General features: G+C 37.9%; 1 protein-coding gene across 1 annotated transcript in view; it reads right to left on the bottom strand.

Moving 5' to 3' along the window:
- Positions 1-15,712, bottom strand: part of MND1 (meiotic nuclear divisions 1) — a 43,549-nt gene that overhangs the window by 13,188 nt on the left and 14,649 nt on the right. The window contains exons 5-6 of the mRNA XM_075751731.1: positions 7,455-7,529; positions 5,540-5,654 (exon numbers count right to left, since the gene is read on the bottom strand). Coding sequence (XP_075607846.1) covers positions 5,540-5,654; positions 7,455-7,529 — 190 coding nt within the window. The remainder of the gene's footprint in view (positions 1-5,539; positions 5,655-7,454; positions 7,530-15,712) is intronic.

Raw genomic sequence — 15,712 nt, 5'->3', positions numbered from 1 at the left:
GGAAAAAAGGAAAGGGAAAAAAAAGAGGGGGAGGGTGTTTTTATTAGTAGCAGATAGCCCACAAGTTATGTACATGAACATACATTGTCTATTTCCTGTCATATCCTCATCCAGATCTTCAGGAGATGAATACATTAAATAGTCTCGTCTTTCAGAGAATTGTATAAGTAAAAAAAAAAAAAAAAAAAAAAAAAAAAAAAAGAGTGCTTGCTTTTAAATCTATTATTTTTCTATGTACTTTTAAGCAAGTGTCTGGTTCACTCCAAAGAAAGCTTAGCTTAACCCTCTAAGGCTAACATAAGTGTGGGTGGAGATGCTAGTCTAACTTCAACAGAATGACTAATTTCTAATTGCAGATCTTTGTTAATGGTATTGATGCATAAACCATAAAAAGCACAGCTTGTCTCTCAGATGCCAGGTGCATATTTCATGGTCAATAGCTAGAAAACATCCTCTTAATTGCAAACTGAACATACTGGATCTAGAGGTGAATAAAAAAACCTCTCTATAGGCTTGATCTGTACCCTATTGATCTTGGTGGCACCTAGACTGGGCTTAAAATTATCTGTAGACTTTCACTTTTCCAAGTGAATCATTATATTTATAAAAATAGCTACTTCATAGTTCATTAACTGAAAGCACTGACAAGGCTTTTTAGTTTAAACAACCTCTATATGTTTTCTGAGCAATAGTCTTTGCCACAAAATATAAAAGAAAATCCATTAAACCATTTTGTAAATTATCAGCATTTTGACAAATTTTGAGTAAAACTGAAGCAATTCATTTTAAAGCCTCCATTAGCCAGGATAGTCTAATCGTCACTGCATTTCTTCACTACTGTTTCCCCTCTGGGAACAGGGACTATTCCTAGTATTAGTAAGAAATCCCAAAAGAATCTAGCACTTGGTACTAAGTTTTTGTAACATTAAATACATCTGTATGCATAACACATTTTCAAATTATTTGAATGTAACAGAACAGAATAACTGTGTGTATCAACAACAAAAAGTCCCCCCCAAAAAACACCCCCACAAAACCCAAACTATACACTCCACAAAATCCAGCAGCTAAATCAACATTACCTTTTCAGCATTCAGCCTCAAGATATTAAGATAAATGAAGAAAATGGTAAAGCCAAGCTATTTTCTTATACTGTCTGTATACTCCAATATAATTCTTCACAACACTTTGTCAAGCTGAAATTTTCAGTGTTTAGACACATCAGAATTAGAAATTTTTAAAGCATCTACAATGAAAAAAGACACTTTCAAGTGCATACTACATACAGCATGACATTTTCATGGTATTCAGTGAAGTCTGGATATTTTCCCAAAATTTATTTTCATACAGCCATGTAAGCATTAGTTTTAGAAAATAATCTAACCCTGAACTAGATTGGTAGTGATGCCTCTGAGATCACACTTTTGGAGATTCAAAAGGATAACCATCTGGATGTTTGTTTTGAAATCCTGTCCATTTGAACCACTTACACCTTTTGCTACAGGATAAAAATATACAAAGAGAGCAGAAGTAAAAAGGTTGACACTGAAATTGCTACATTATGTGTGTTGTAGCTGGCAGTTTGCTAATTTCTGAGAATAGTCTAGTTTGTCTAGACTTGTTCAGATCACTGTTTTAAAGGTAAAAACCCAAGACATAAAAATTATCAGTGACTGGACATTTTAAAAACATGCTAAATGAGACAGGAATGCTGACAGGCAACATCTAAGACCAGCCCCATAAACATCAGCAATCATACCACACGAAGTCACTTACTTCAGTCAGTATGCAACTATTTCTGAGATTACTGTCCTATGCAAAGGCACAAAGTAACCAAAGCATGGCTACTGTGAAAAAAAATAGCTAAGACCCAACAATGTTTAATATAGTATAAATCAATACCCCTCTAATTACAGTGGAAGAACAAGAAGTTTGAAATTCTAGAAATGTTGATTTTATAGTGATCATTGAAAATGTTTAGGTGTTTCCAGTTACAAGCTGGCCAACAACTCAGAGCAAAATCTGTATCATTGATACACTTAGGCCACCAGACAAACCTTTCTATAAAACTAATTGTCAGAAAAAATTTATTAGCTCCCTAACGTCTCTCTCTGGCAGGCAGAAAGAATTAAACTTATGCAGCAGGTTAATCTTGACATTACGTGGAGCTTTTTTGGTGGCCCTTATGAAAATCTGGACAAATTATGACTATTGAAAGCTTATATTCTCCATCTCTTTGTCTTCTACCATAATCTATAGGGAATCTAGCAGCATCACACGTATCCAGCTTTGCATACATACATGTTATGTCATATAAGCCTTTCTCCTGGAGGAACAGAGAATCTCTTCCCTACAATGGCTGCTTCCCCATGAGAATATCCTCCAGCCTACAAAAATCTGCCTCAAAGCTGAGAAACGAGGGCTCTGTCCTGCACCAGCAGAAGCAGGATTACAAGTTTAACAGGGTAGTATAAAATCCCAGTATTTTTTTTTTTTTTTTTTTTTTCCAATGACTATTGTCAGTTTTACTGCCTTTAATGTTGAGGAAGAATTTATTACTCGATCCTAATTCACACAAAATGGCTTAAACAACATTTCCAAGTGGAAAAGACAAGCTTCAACTGCTGAACTGCAGTGGTCCTTAGAAGAAATCCACATATTGTGTAATTCTAGATATATTTTTTACAATATCCCACCTGTAAAACTGAACTATCTAAATATATCCACAAGACCAGACTATTATGGAGCTTCCCCTAACGGTCAGTCCCTAAGTCTTGTTTCTTCTGCTGTTTACCATAGTTAATTGTTACATACAAATACTGAAATCTGCATTCAAATGTTGTAAACTTGGGAAGGCATTAGAGTTTACTTCAGCTCTCAAAGTAAACTCTAATGGAAGGAAATTAAGCCAAGGAAATTAAGCCAAAACATACAGCAAAACATTTGTTACCAATATCAAAAGGACGAGCAGTGAAGTCAGCAAAAAACAGCGTTATTATTTCAGTATTCTGATTTGCCCCCTTGTGAATATGCATTGTAATATATTTAGTGACATGGGCAAACACAACTTTCCCACCACAAGACACAGGAAGCAAGACAGACGTTCAGCTTTCAGTTGAGTCTTCAGATATTTACTATGAATCATCTAAACTTTGTTTTGACCCTGGAATTAGTATGTGTGTTTTAATGAGGCTCATCGCTGTACAATAGGTTTGTTTCTGCAATACTCCTTTGAGGGAAAGGGCAATTAAAAAGGCATAGCAAAGCATTCACCAAATTTGAAGGCTACTGAAATCAGATGACAATTCGATACACCCCTAAAATACCACATCAAAAATAAAGGCAGTTCTATGATATGGGATGAGAAATTAATAGAGTGAAATTTTAGAGCATCAGAAAGATTTTCTTGCAGGTTAAAGTCATAAGGAGGAAGAGAGAAAAATCCAAATGTAGACAGTGACAACTGCCTGTTACAAAACATATCATATTGAACAACCTAACTCTTAAAGAGTACAAGTATATAACATAACAGTCGTCTCTGAGTTCTGACTCAAAATTAAAATAAGGTAGAGTTAGTAATCTGCTCAGGTGATCTAGCTGAAAATAATCACAAGGATTATGTTATCTAAATTGTACAGCGCGTAGAAAATCATATCACTTGTGCAGTTTGAAAATGCTTTAAAATCTGTGAAACAGTAACTTTGATTATAAGGTTATTCTGTGAAACAGCAGCAGTAACTTTCACGTCTAGCTGAATGCCTTCCATTGCCCGAGATCCTTTATTGCTTTCTTACACTAAAACCCATAACTTCCTGCATCTTGTTTTGCCTTTGTACTTCCCCACACTCTGGAACAAGAGAAATACCGCCCCAATCCTTTTTTTCTTCCCCACCCCCCCAAAGCCTGTAAAATTCCATTCAGCTTTGACAAAGACATTAAGTCCCCAAAATTGGTATCACCATTTATTCATTACACATTGCCAGCAACAATGCGCACTGCCAGTGCAACAATGACTGATGAAATATATAACGAAGCAGAAACTTTTTAATTGAAGGTCAGGGACAAATTATTTTCAAAACACTACTGCATATTCCCCTGGGAATCCTACAGGTAGCCCAACAAGGCTAACCTCACCAACTCCCTTAAATGCTCATCCCACCATTGCAGAAGCTCACGTGGAGCTTCCACACACTAAAAAATAAAAAAAATAAAAAAATAAAAGAGGGCATGACTGAAGTAACTAACAATTACATTTCTTTCCCTTTCCCTCTTTTCAGGACATCAGTCTCCGCGTTGTCAGCTAATGCACTTTGCCCTAGCATTCAAGCTGTGATTTGCCCCCTCATGCCTCGTATTTAGGAACGTGTTCACTGCAACTGCTTCAAAAGGGAGGCTCCTCAAATCATTCAAGTGCAATGCTCACTATGAGGGTATCTCAGCAGTTAAAATACCTGGCACTACAAACGGTATCTGCCTAACCTCATTCATGTTTACAGCTGGAATCAGCTGGAACGTGTCTGTTACTTGTCCTCAGGAGAGCACACAGCAAGAGATTTACAGCACAGTAACTAACCTCAGGTCTCGAGTTTGCTTATTCCCTGGCATACCATTACATCCTTGGGGAAAGATAATGCAGCTGGCAAAAAATGTCACAGCCCCTCAAAATAAATAATATCTGCCCAATTTTGGGGTGTGCTGCCAACTCTGTTTTGTTCCTGGCTTTCTCTCAGCACAGTCAGGTATCTTAGAAAAAGGTCTGTGCCTGTTCCTCATCACTCTGTAATGGCATTTTGGCATTCTGCAGCTGAATATGCAGTGGTGTTTGAGTAGCAACGTAGGAGCCTAATAAATAAAACATGGAAGTTGAAGTAGATAAATTCAATAAAATTTCATGCATGCTTTTCATTTTTCATGCTAAGGATCAGAATATTAAGTACATTTCAGTGCCAAATTCTGTATTAAGTATTAAAGTCACTCATCATTCCTCATATTTCATTATAATTAGAAACTCCAACCAAAACCCAGCATGTGAGAGACAGTACAAACAGTAAGTCAATAGTGTAATCCATACTTTAGGTATAAGTGACAAATAAGTGTCTCTAACGAAATGCTTGTGTTCTAAATAGACAAGTCAAAGTAAGTAGAAAGATACCTGTTTTGCCAGCATGGGATTGAAGGCAAATGGGAGCCAGAGACTACTCCTCCTACACACATTCTGGGGTTCAGCACACTTAGAAGTTAAAGAATTAATATAGTTCTAGAAAGAACGGTCCTGATATTGATTCTAACACATCAGAGTATTTCAATTTTAGGACCGTTTGTTAACTGCTTAGTTGCTGACAGAGTAAATATCAATAAACCTCCCCTTATACAATACAACAGAACATGAAAAAAATGATCAGTGTACCTGTATTGTATTGCTTACAGCTCTACAAAAAAAAGCAGCTCTTCTTTGGCTTATCTCTGCATACCAGATTTTAAGCTAAAGAAGCACAGACATTTTCATGCAAAAGTTCACTTTAAACAATATACAACTTACGCATTTCTTCAACGACGTCTGGATCACATTCTCTGTATTTGTCTATTTCTGACTTCAGCTGCTCTTTTTTCTGCCGAAGGGCAGCAAGTTCCTCTATTAGGGCTGCACGTTCTGCCTGAGGAGTCAAAGTATGTTGGGAGACACAAAAAAAAAAAAAAATAAAACCCAGAACATTTTTCAAAAGCTAAAAAGATGTAAATTTAAAAGCTGTTTTCACTACTGCTTTCTGTCAATAAACCAGTTGAGTATTTTATGCATGCATAAAATCTCAGTGACACTAAATGATATTGAGTACAAACTGGAAGGAAAAAAATCAAGGCCAAAATCGATAAACAAAAGAACAATTTTCTACAACCTTTGAACTTCATGTGGTTTGACAAACTCCAAACAGATCTCTTAATTGTTGGGTTTAAAGGTTAAACGATATTTAGGACTGTAAGACTTGTAATTAAAAACAGCATTATGGAGAAACCTACCATTCACACTTCCACAAATCAGGATGCTGTGTATGAACATCCTCTGAATTTATTTTTCTCCTCCTTTTTTTCCACACTATTTAAAAGCAGTGGTCTCAAAAATGAATTCAGATATTTATGACATAGTAGTCTTTACTGGGAGAGTATACAATATCGACCTCAAATATTCTATTGATCAATAAGTATCTGCAGACACTGACTCAACATGAGCACCTCCATAGCCAACTCAACACATACTTCTAACTCAGTTTGTAGTTACAGCCAAACACTGTAACTGGCTGATATTCAAAGAACTCATGCTAGGGCAACTGGGTAGCCTGAAAAAGTCAGAAAGCACGAGTTTGTAAACCAGGTTTTTAGCCAATGGCAATCTCCAGGGCAACCCAGCAGTCTGAGGCATTTTGCGTTTGTTTGGGGTTTTTTTGACCCCTCAAACTTCCATATTCCCAGTGCTTTTGCCAACAGTCTGGATTCAGCACATTCCGAAAATGCAAATTGGATGTCAGAAGCTTCCAGATGCTGGAGTATGGAGGCTAGCTGCTCAGAGACCTACATCGTGATCTAGATTTCTTGGGACTTCTTCCTGATGTATAATCCAGAACCAAAATGTTGGAGGCATCAGCCAGAAAAGGGTTTCCAGCACCCTGGAAGTTGGAGAAGCCCAAGTCTCAAACAGTCCATTTGGAAACCTGACAAGCACAACTGCATGAGAATTCTGCCTGTGATTCCCTGATTACAGACAAACCCAGAGCGTTTCTACAAAACATTTTGGATTTTAAGATTTGACACTTTCCTACAAAATTCAATTCCACCTGAAAGCTTCTAGCCATCCCTGTTTATGCATTTATTTATTGGACATTTAAACCACTTCAGACTGAGCATCTCAAAACAAATCAGCAACTTAGAATACCATATGAAGTATTTCTAATATGCTACTTCATACATATGGTAAATATGAAGCCTAAATATTATTTTGCAGAGTTAACAGCTTCAGCATACAAAGAGCACCAAGCTTAGGTGGCTGCTCAGAACAGTAATTTAGAAATGTAGATTATAAATAATAAGAAAAAAACCCCAAACCTCAACACCCAAGTTTGCAGTTACTAGATTTGGCAGTTCAGCAACCATTGGCAACTTTGGTACATACCTCTGGGTAGTTCAAGTGTTAAGATATCTAAATCTGAAAAAGCCTGGAAGATTACCAGACTTCAGGCAGTCACACATTTTCTCAGCCTTGGAGCAGCCAGTTGTCAATATTTTACTCATTAGTGCATGACCAACTAAGGAATAATCTAATATCTGATTTTTTTCTGTCCCTTTCTCATCTCCAGTATTTAGAATTCTTAATGGATTTCCAATGACTACATTAGTATTTACAAACCACGCATACTTGTAGCCCTATTTGATGGTAGGAGTGCCTCCCCCCCAAAGCAACTTACAGTATCTTCACGGCCAATTTTTGATTTCTCAATGCTTTTTTGTAAAGCCTCTTTTTTCTGACTGCTTTCAGCAAACTGATAAAGGAAACAAAGAACAAGATCAACCTATTTTAGTAACATATAAAAACATACCTATAAAATGTGTATACATAAAAATGTATTTAAATAAACAGGTGGATATACATTTTAAGTATATAAAATTATATTTATGTTTAACTTGTGTAACAAAAATAAACACCAAATAAATACAAAAGCACCCAAATACAAGTCTGAGGCTCTGAACCACAGAAAATAATTACAGGAAGCAACTTAAAGTCTAAGAAATTTTCACTCCCACGGCACATAATCTTGTTATGTACTGCCTCTTCAGCATAAGACCAAAATCCTATTTCATACCATAACCTGGCATCTCTGTGCAAAGGACTCCATGACGTGGAGGCTTTAGATTAGATGATATCCTTTGGTCCTTTTCCAGCTCTCCCTATTCAATGGAAGCAGTGACAAAAGCTGTAGTAGATCCACCTGCTCAGCTGCTGATATCAGTCTTCCCAAAGTCTGGTATGCCATTGGCATGGCCCCAATCCCTTTTTGCATACTGGTGAATAGAAGCCTCTATAGCTCAAAGGCATGTAAAGCCATGGCCCCTTTTTCTGTGCTGCACTCACACTGCTAGACTTCAGAGTTCCCCTCCTTCAGGCCTGAGGCAGAGGAATCTCACAGAAGTCACATCTCATGGAGCTGGTGTGAATGCTCCCTCCATTTTCCTGTTACTCCAGTAGGAATCACTCGTAAAGACAGATCTCTCTCCATTAACCTGCCACCCATCTTGAACCAGGCCCTTCCAGTTTAGTCGCAAGTTTTCCAGAGACACTTTGGGAACTCTTAAGTTGAGCAGGATGTATGACTCATTCCTCAGGGACACAATACTTTGGCATTAGCCAAACCACCTTGAAATAGTAAATGACATGAATGAGAATGAAAAAAAAAAAAAAAAAAAAGAAAGAAAAATCTAATAAAATATAGTTTGGAAACTAGTTACTCCATTTGAAACCAGCACTTTAAAAAAAAAAAAAAAAAGGAAGAAACAACAGTATGCTTTGTAAGTACTCACTCTTTGGTTTAGCTTTACGATGTTCTGAGCACCAGTCAGGTAGAAAACTAGTATGTCAGGCTAATCATGAAGATGATGCAGGTGGTTGTGAAAACCCAGGTTTCATTCTGTCTTCCCCCAAAAACCCTCACATGAAACCTTGACTTCTACGTTCCCTTTCTCACTGAGGATCCCACTGAGTGGGAAAGCATTCCAAGACATTTCTTGCAATCCCTAGCCTTAATAATTTAATCATATCATTTATATTCTTGTGCAGCTGAAACACCTAAATCACGTTCAAACACAGAGAACTGTTTTGGAGCTATAATCACTTCTCAATCTCTATTTAAACCTGTGTTCAGTCTGTATTTTCAGAAATACATATTAAATGCAAATGCATGATACATATCGGGCAGAGCTTACTGCCAAGTCTTAGAGATCAGCCATAACAGTAAAAAGAAACTCTGTACTGGTGGTCCATATAAATTAGGACCCAGCCCAACTGCAGCTCACTGGGTTTAGGGCTTGCTTTTATAGCTCAATTTTTAAAAATTAATTACTCTCTGGATAAGTATGTGTTCGTGCATGTGTGAGCATACATACAGACAAGAAGGTCTCCTTTCAGAAAGAATGTTAGTTTTCCTTTCATTTATATAGAAATTACCATGTTTACTCCATGCTCTCAGTGCAAGCAACCACAGAGGCAGTGTAGGTTTCAAGTATGTGGCTTGAAGTACACCAACATCTTAATTTTGGTGGGTAGTTAAACAGTACTCTTTCTAGGCTTTCCACAAAATTCTTAAAAAATTAAGTGTATTAGTCCCTACATTATGCCATAAACAGAAGTATACAGTTCAGAAGAGGACAAGTACTTAGGTGCAGTTTGCAGTTCATGAAGCCCAGGGAAGACAAGCGCCAGAGCACACATTGCTCGGTATCTCTGAACGAAGAACTCCTCCAGAATGAAACTCACAGAGGAAGCAGAGAAGCCTGGATAACTAGGCCCATATATCACAAGTGCAAAGAATAAGCCCATGCTTTCTGCAAGAGAGGCCAAAAAGGTGTCGCTTTCTCTTTTCATATTCATGAAGTTATTTAAGAATGTTTCTGCATTCTCTAAAATGGAAGCACAGAAGGAGCTCTCAGGGAATTGCAATAAAATTATAAAAGCTGGTTTCCAGCTAGGAAGCTTATTTCCCCAGTATGGCATCTTATTATTTTCTTGGTCCTCTATATTCCACAGCATTTAATCATGAAAGCAACAATAATGACAAGCACTGAGAACTACAGACATTTCTTAGATTCTGACCTACGTAACACGCAAGATTGCCATACCACGAGGTTAAAAGATTAGAACATCTTCCTCTGTCTAAAAGCAATGATGATTTTTATACAATTTTATTCAAGATTTTGCTTTCTCACAGATTTTAATTTCTTGGTTTTGGTTTGGTTTGGTTTTTTTTTTTAATTCTGTCTTCAAAATCGAGAATTTACAAAATGAAACCACAGCTCTTTGTGTATGATTTAGAAGTCACAATGGGTATTCCCATGACAACAAATAAAAGATGAGGATATGAAAAGAAATAGCAGAAGGAGATGAGATATTGAAAAAAGACAAACTTAGGACAAGGATGCAAAAGGTGAGGGACAGATGGCCAGGGTCTGTACAAGGAATCTATGATGATGGGAGAAGCAGGAAGGCTTGGATAAAGAGGAGGGAACACTGCTGAAAATAACTGTACATGAAAGAAGGAAAGACAGTCAGCAAGGATAAAGGAGTCAGAGGAAGAATAAATATAGATGATACAATACTTAATTGAGAGGTAAGAGTAAATGGCAGATGATAGGTTATAAGGCATTAAAAGAAAAAATAGCAGTATTTGCAATTGTTGCATATGCATGACAGTAGAGGATCACATCTGGCCAAATACAGGGACTTGCTTTCCCACTCACCAGCTGTAGAAAAGCCTGATTGCAAAGGAGTACAGTAGCAGATGGAAGATTTCAATCCTTGGAGCAATCTTGGGACATTTTTCAAGGGAACTGGCAAATAATTTCTCAAGGAACATTAACCACCCTGAGAAAAATCTGACTCCTGCCAATAGCAGTGAGATTGATCTCGAGAAAAAGCTACTTACTGTCTGCACTCTATGTTTCTTAAGAGAGATGTCTGATGTGACACATGAACAGCCTTCTGCCACAACTGTAACTGACCAGGTGTGGGAAACAAGTACAGAAAGAGATATTCTACTGTACTAGAAAGTTTCATGTCTTTCGTGCGCAATCCCAAGCATGACTATAGGCTGGGCAGGGAATGCATTGAAAGCAGCCCCGAGGAGAAGGACTTTGGGGTGTTGGTGGATGAGAAGCTCAACATGAGCCGGCAGTGTGCGCTTGCAGCCCAGAAAGCCAACCGTGTCCTGGGCTGAATCAAAAGAGGTGTGACCAGCAGGTCGAGGGAGGTGATCCTGCCCCTCTACTCTGCTCTTGTGAGACCCCACCTGGAGTACTGCGTCCAGCTCTGGGGGCCCCAGTACAGGAGAGACATGGAGCTGTTGGAGTGAGTCCAGAGGAGGGCCACAAAGCTGATCAGAGGGATGGAGCACCTCTCCTATGAGGACAGGCTGAGAGAGTTGAGGGGTTCAGCCTGGAGAAAAGAAGGCTCCGGGGAGATCTAATTGCAGCTTACCAGTACCTGAAGGGGCCTGCAGGAAAGCTGGTGAGGGACTGTTTATCAGGGAGTGTAGTGACAGGACAAGGGGTAATGGGTTCAAGCTGAAGGAGGGTCGATTTAGATTAGATGTTAGAAAGAAATTCTTTACTGTGAGAGTGGTGAGGCACTGGAACAGGTTGCCCAGAGAGGTTGTGGCTGCCCCATCCCTGGAAGTGTTCAGGGCCAGGTTGGATGGGGCTTTGGGCAACATGGTCTCATGGAGGGTGTCCCTGCCTGAAGCAGGGGTGTTGGAACTGGATGATCTTTGAGGTCCCTTCCAACCCAAACCGTTCTATGATTCTATGATTCCAGTCTCTTTTGCTGCTCCAAATCAGCACATGATTAAGCAAGATGCAAGAAAGCTGGAAAAATATCATCTAAGGGAGAGCTGCTCAAAGGAGGGGAGACTAAATAATTAAAATGCTCCACAAGAGCATTTTCAGTGTTTGCAAAACATGGTGGGAGCCTGCAAGAAGACAAATTAATGAAGTAAGTAACTAGCATCTATAAAACAGGAGAGTTGGGATACAGTTCCTTTAATTTTACAGGCTACTGCGGTATATTAACTGACCACTGGCCTAGCTTTGACACTAATTCAATCCAAAGTCCCCCAAAGGGACGTTCTTTCTTACTTTGCAACGGTCTCTCACAACGTTTAGCTATACATTTGTGCAGCAGTTTGCATTTGCTAAGTGCTACACACTGATGATAACCATCAGTTCCATCACAGGCCTTGCGGTCTGTTTTGTACCAAAGGATAGAGATTAGATGTACACAGGTAATTTATAATATACTATGCATGCATTATTACTAGGGTTCCACTTTGGCAAGTCGGTGATGTACATACGGAACAGGAACGTTCAACCTTGGCACGTAACAGTAGCAGGTTTCAGTTCTCTTCCTTCTCAAAACCTGCCTGATACTGTCCTAGCTCTACACGACTGGATTTTTATTCTCCAGCAAAAGTTTTTGTTGGTCATACTCCTTCTGGTTCCTCATTCTTAACCACTCTAACCAACAATATCCCACCAAACACGTAGCTTGTCTCCCTAGCACATTAAAATACCTACAAACATGCTATGCAAACACAGATCCTAGTATGTACACTGGACAAGAATCAAACCGAGGTCTCATATGCTAACCACCAAGAGCATTCACAGCTGTTATCCCACTGTCATTATGGTCTTAAAGAGAACAATCATACACTCCGTTTCCTTTCAGCCAAAACACTCAACCAAAAATGGTATTAAAAACTATTGGTTTTGTGAGCACCCTCGCTGTGGCACTACAGAAGAATAAGACATACTTTTTTTTTAAATTGTTTGTAACTTTGCAGAGTTATTTACTTTGGGTTTGAAGCTCACTATGCTTTGTTTCAGGCCAGAGGCAAGGGCTTGTTTGCTTTTAGCTTAAACAAAAACAGTTCAAGAGTTTTAGGGCGACATTTGCAGTAGATGGGTGTATTTCTTTCCTATGTTAAACTTAACCCACCACTGAAAAACTTAAATGGAATTGACAGAAGGCATGGACAGAAAGTACTTCAAAGCATTCCTATAGATTTTAAAGAAAGATAAAAAAATTTGAAGCCAGAAAGCAGACTAATAATATAGAGAGAGTAAAAATACAAAGATTAACAGCCAAAGAACAATCTGAAAATATTGAAAACAGATCTGTTGTGTTAAAAGAAAGGCATAGAACATACTAAAAGAAACTGCTCAGCAATCACTGTTCACTAAAGCAATAAAACTTAAAAGAGGAAAAAAAAACAAACCCCAAACCAACCCACATCAATGTGCAGAATTGCTTTGTAAAGTACTACACAAAGTAAGCATACAACTACTTCTTTTACATATAGTCACAAATACATACTTGCCAAGGCCTCCAAATACACTGAAGTAAACTTTTAAGTTAGCTAATTATGCTCACAGCCAAGCAGAGGGTACTACTGTGAACTGCAGTACTGTCACTTCTGCTCTGCTCTCAGGATGCCACTCATGAAATGCTGGTTTTGGCATATAACCCATTCAGCGAACGGAACTACAGTAGGAGCAGGTCCCAGGTTCACTGGGGCTTTAGTCAAGGATGTGATGTACTCTTGGTGAAGCACAGACAGCAAACACACACTTGGTATATAAATACAACTATAAGACTTTTTTCTTTTAACATTTGTGAAAAGAAGGGAGAAGAAGCATGCACCATCTTACCCCAAGTCATTACAAGTCACTTCAGCGATATGAAGTAGGGAATCGTGTTTGCTAGGAATTAGGAAGAGCATAAGAGAAGTAACTGGGAGACTGCAATGGTTCAGTAAATACAGGTAAGAACAAGAGTAAAGCAATATAGAATAAGAAATTTTAACTCTGAAATTGAAGAATAGACAAGATTTTTTCAGCAAGAGAACACCATAAAATGGATAGGAGAAGAGAAGAGACAGTTAAGGCCCACCATATTTCTGTACTCACAAGAATATTTTTTTTCCTTAAATACTACATTATAGGTATACTGGAGAAATGCTCAATACAAGAAGTCTCTTCTCTTTATGCATGCTACAAGTTTTACCATAAAAAGATTACATCATTTTTAATGCAATTTTTTAAAGAGTCAGTTCAAAAACTTGGGAGAAGGTAGGGAATAAATATAATTTCCAGAGAAAAAGGAGACCCAAACCAAGTTATATTTGCTATTCAAAATGAAGGGCTGGTACACTGATTCTTTTAAGTGAATAATACTTGTTCCAAAATATCATGCTATTAATTCTGCCAGTGTGTAAGTTCTATCTTTTTAAAGTATTGAAGAGGTAACGAGTGGGTATTTTTAGTTTTGGATTGTAACTGATGTCAGTGATTAAAAAAAAAAAAAAGTATCAAACGCTCAAGCTAAGTAAGTGAAGTTTTTTTCAGGGGACTAACTAAGCAAATATCTGACTTCGCATACAATTGTCCGACAAAGCACTATAAAGATTCTCAAAAAAAAAAAAAAAAATTCTGAAGTTAGATCTCTGCACTCATAAGCAGTATTTATATGTTTTCCTAGAGTATTCATGTGGGTACTACTGATATACTTGCCCCTCCCACAAACACAATGCATGTTGTGTTTCAAGATTACATTTAGGCCTATAATCCCAATTTATTTATCATGCTAACACATGAGAGTGAGACTAAAACATCACATAATAAATTAGGCTTGGCTCTATTCTCAGGTCATATTGAGTATGAAATGAGTCCTTCTTCCTGAAATTGCATTTGGATAAAGAAAACAAAATGGGCAGGGTATCCAGAAGAAACAAATGAGGAATTCCCCCTCCATTGGAACCTTCACCTATCCATGTACAAACCTTACATTGCTAGCTGCAGTTATTTTAAGATTATTACTATATAGTAAACCCCTCTACATTAAAAGTAGCTTTTAATTCAATTATTTTCCATCTTTTTAGATTTGCCATAAGAGTTAAGTTAAAGTTTACTTAAGACATGTCTTGCCATGCGCTTTTGGTTTTGCTTCATTCATTTGCAATACCATTCGGTAAGTACTAGTTAGGCAACAGAAAATAACACTCCAGGCCAATCTCCTTAATAGACAAAAGGTGAAAGAAACAGTTGTACAGGCTGAAAGAAAGAACTGAATTTCTCTGGCTGCTTTCAGAGTTGGCATAATTGGCACGATCTGAGGGACAGATGGCTGTCTACTCAGATACAAATACCAAGTAGGCCTAATCAACCAAAAAACCAAACCAAAACAAAAAACTCCACCCTGAAATGCCTCATTCTTCAACCTTGGTTCACAAATGCAAGCAATCTAATAGGGAAAGCTGAGAGAGCAAAAAGGTATTCGCATGACTGACAGAACTATAGAAAAAATTAATATCTGGATACAAAAGATGCTTGTTGCTTCACATTAGTGTATTTACTAAACCTACAAAGTCCAAGGTGACCATTAACAGATCTGTTCAAGGCACAAAGAATATTGAAAAATATTTTCCCTTGGAAGAAAGAGAGAGCAAGAAGAAAAGTTCTAATTTTTCTCTAAAAGGCTTTTAAAGATTGCTATCCTAACCAGCCGGGCTGTACATTGACAATGCCTTCAGGGACTAAGCACAGAGAGTCCCAAGTTAAAACAAATATTCATCAGATACTCCCTGAGCTCAAGTCCTGCCTAAAGACTACAAAAAACAAATCAAAACTTTATTCCACAGACTTCAAAAAAAGCCCAAGTTCTACACTGAGATATTATCAGTAAAATAAAAAGCCTCAGTAACACACATCTATCAAATTTCAGAGTTCTGACAGCACTCTTACATATTCACTCTTTATGCCAAGTTCATTGTTTTTAAGTAATGCTCAGACAGATAACCAAGCCATCTCGAATTCCTGATACAAAGAATAGTCTTTGATGGAACTACCACGTGTTCAACAATAATGAGCTGTTCGACTATGACGAAAAAGATCTTTCTTCTAA

This window comes from Balearica regulorum, chromosome 4 (genome assembly GCF_011004875.1).
Source record: "Balearica regulorum gibbericeps isolate bBalReg1 chromosome 4, bBalReg1.pri, whole genome shotgun sequence".
Taxonomy (NCBI): Eukaryota; Metazoa; Chordata; class Aves; order Gruiformes; family Gruidae; genus Balearica; species Balearica regulorum.
This window is presented reverse-complemented; position numbering and strand designations above follow the sequence as displayed.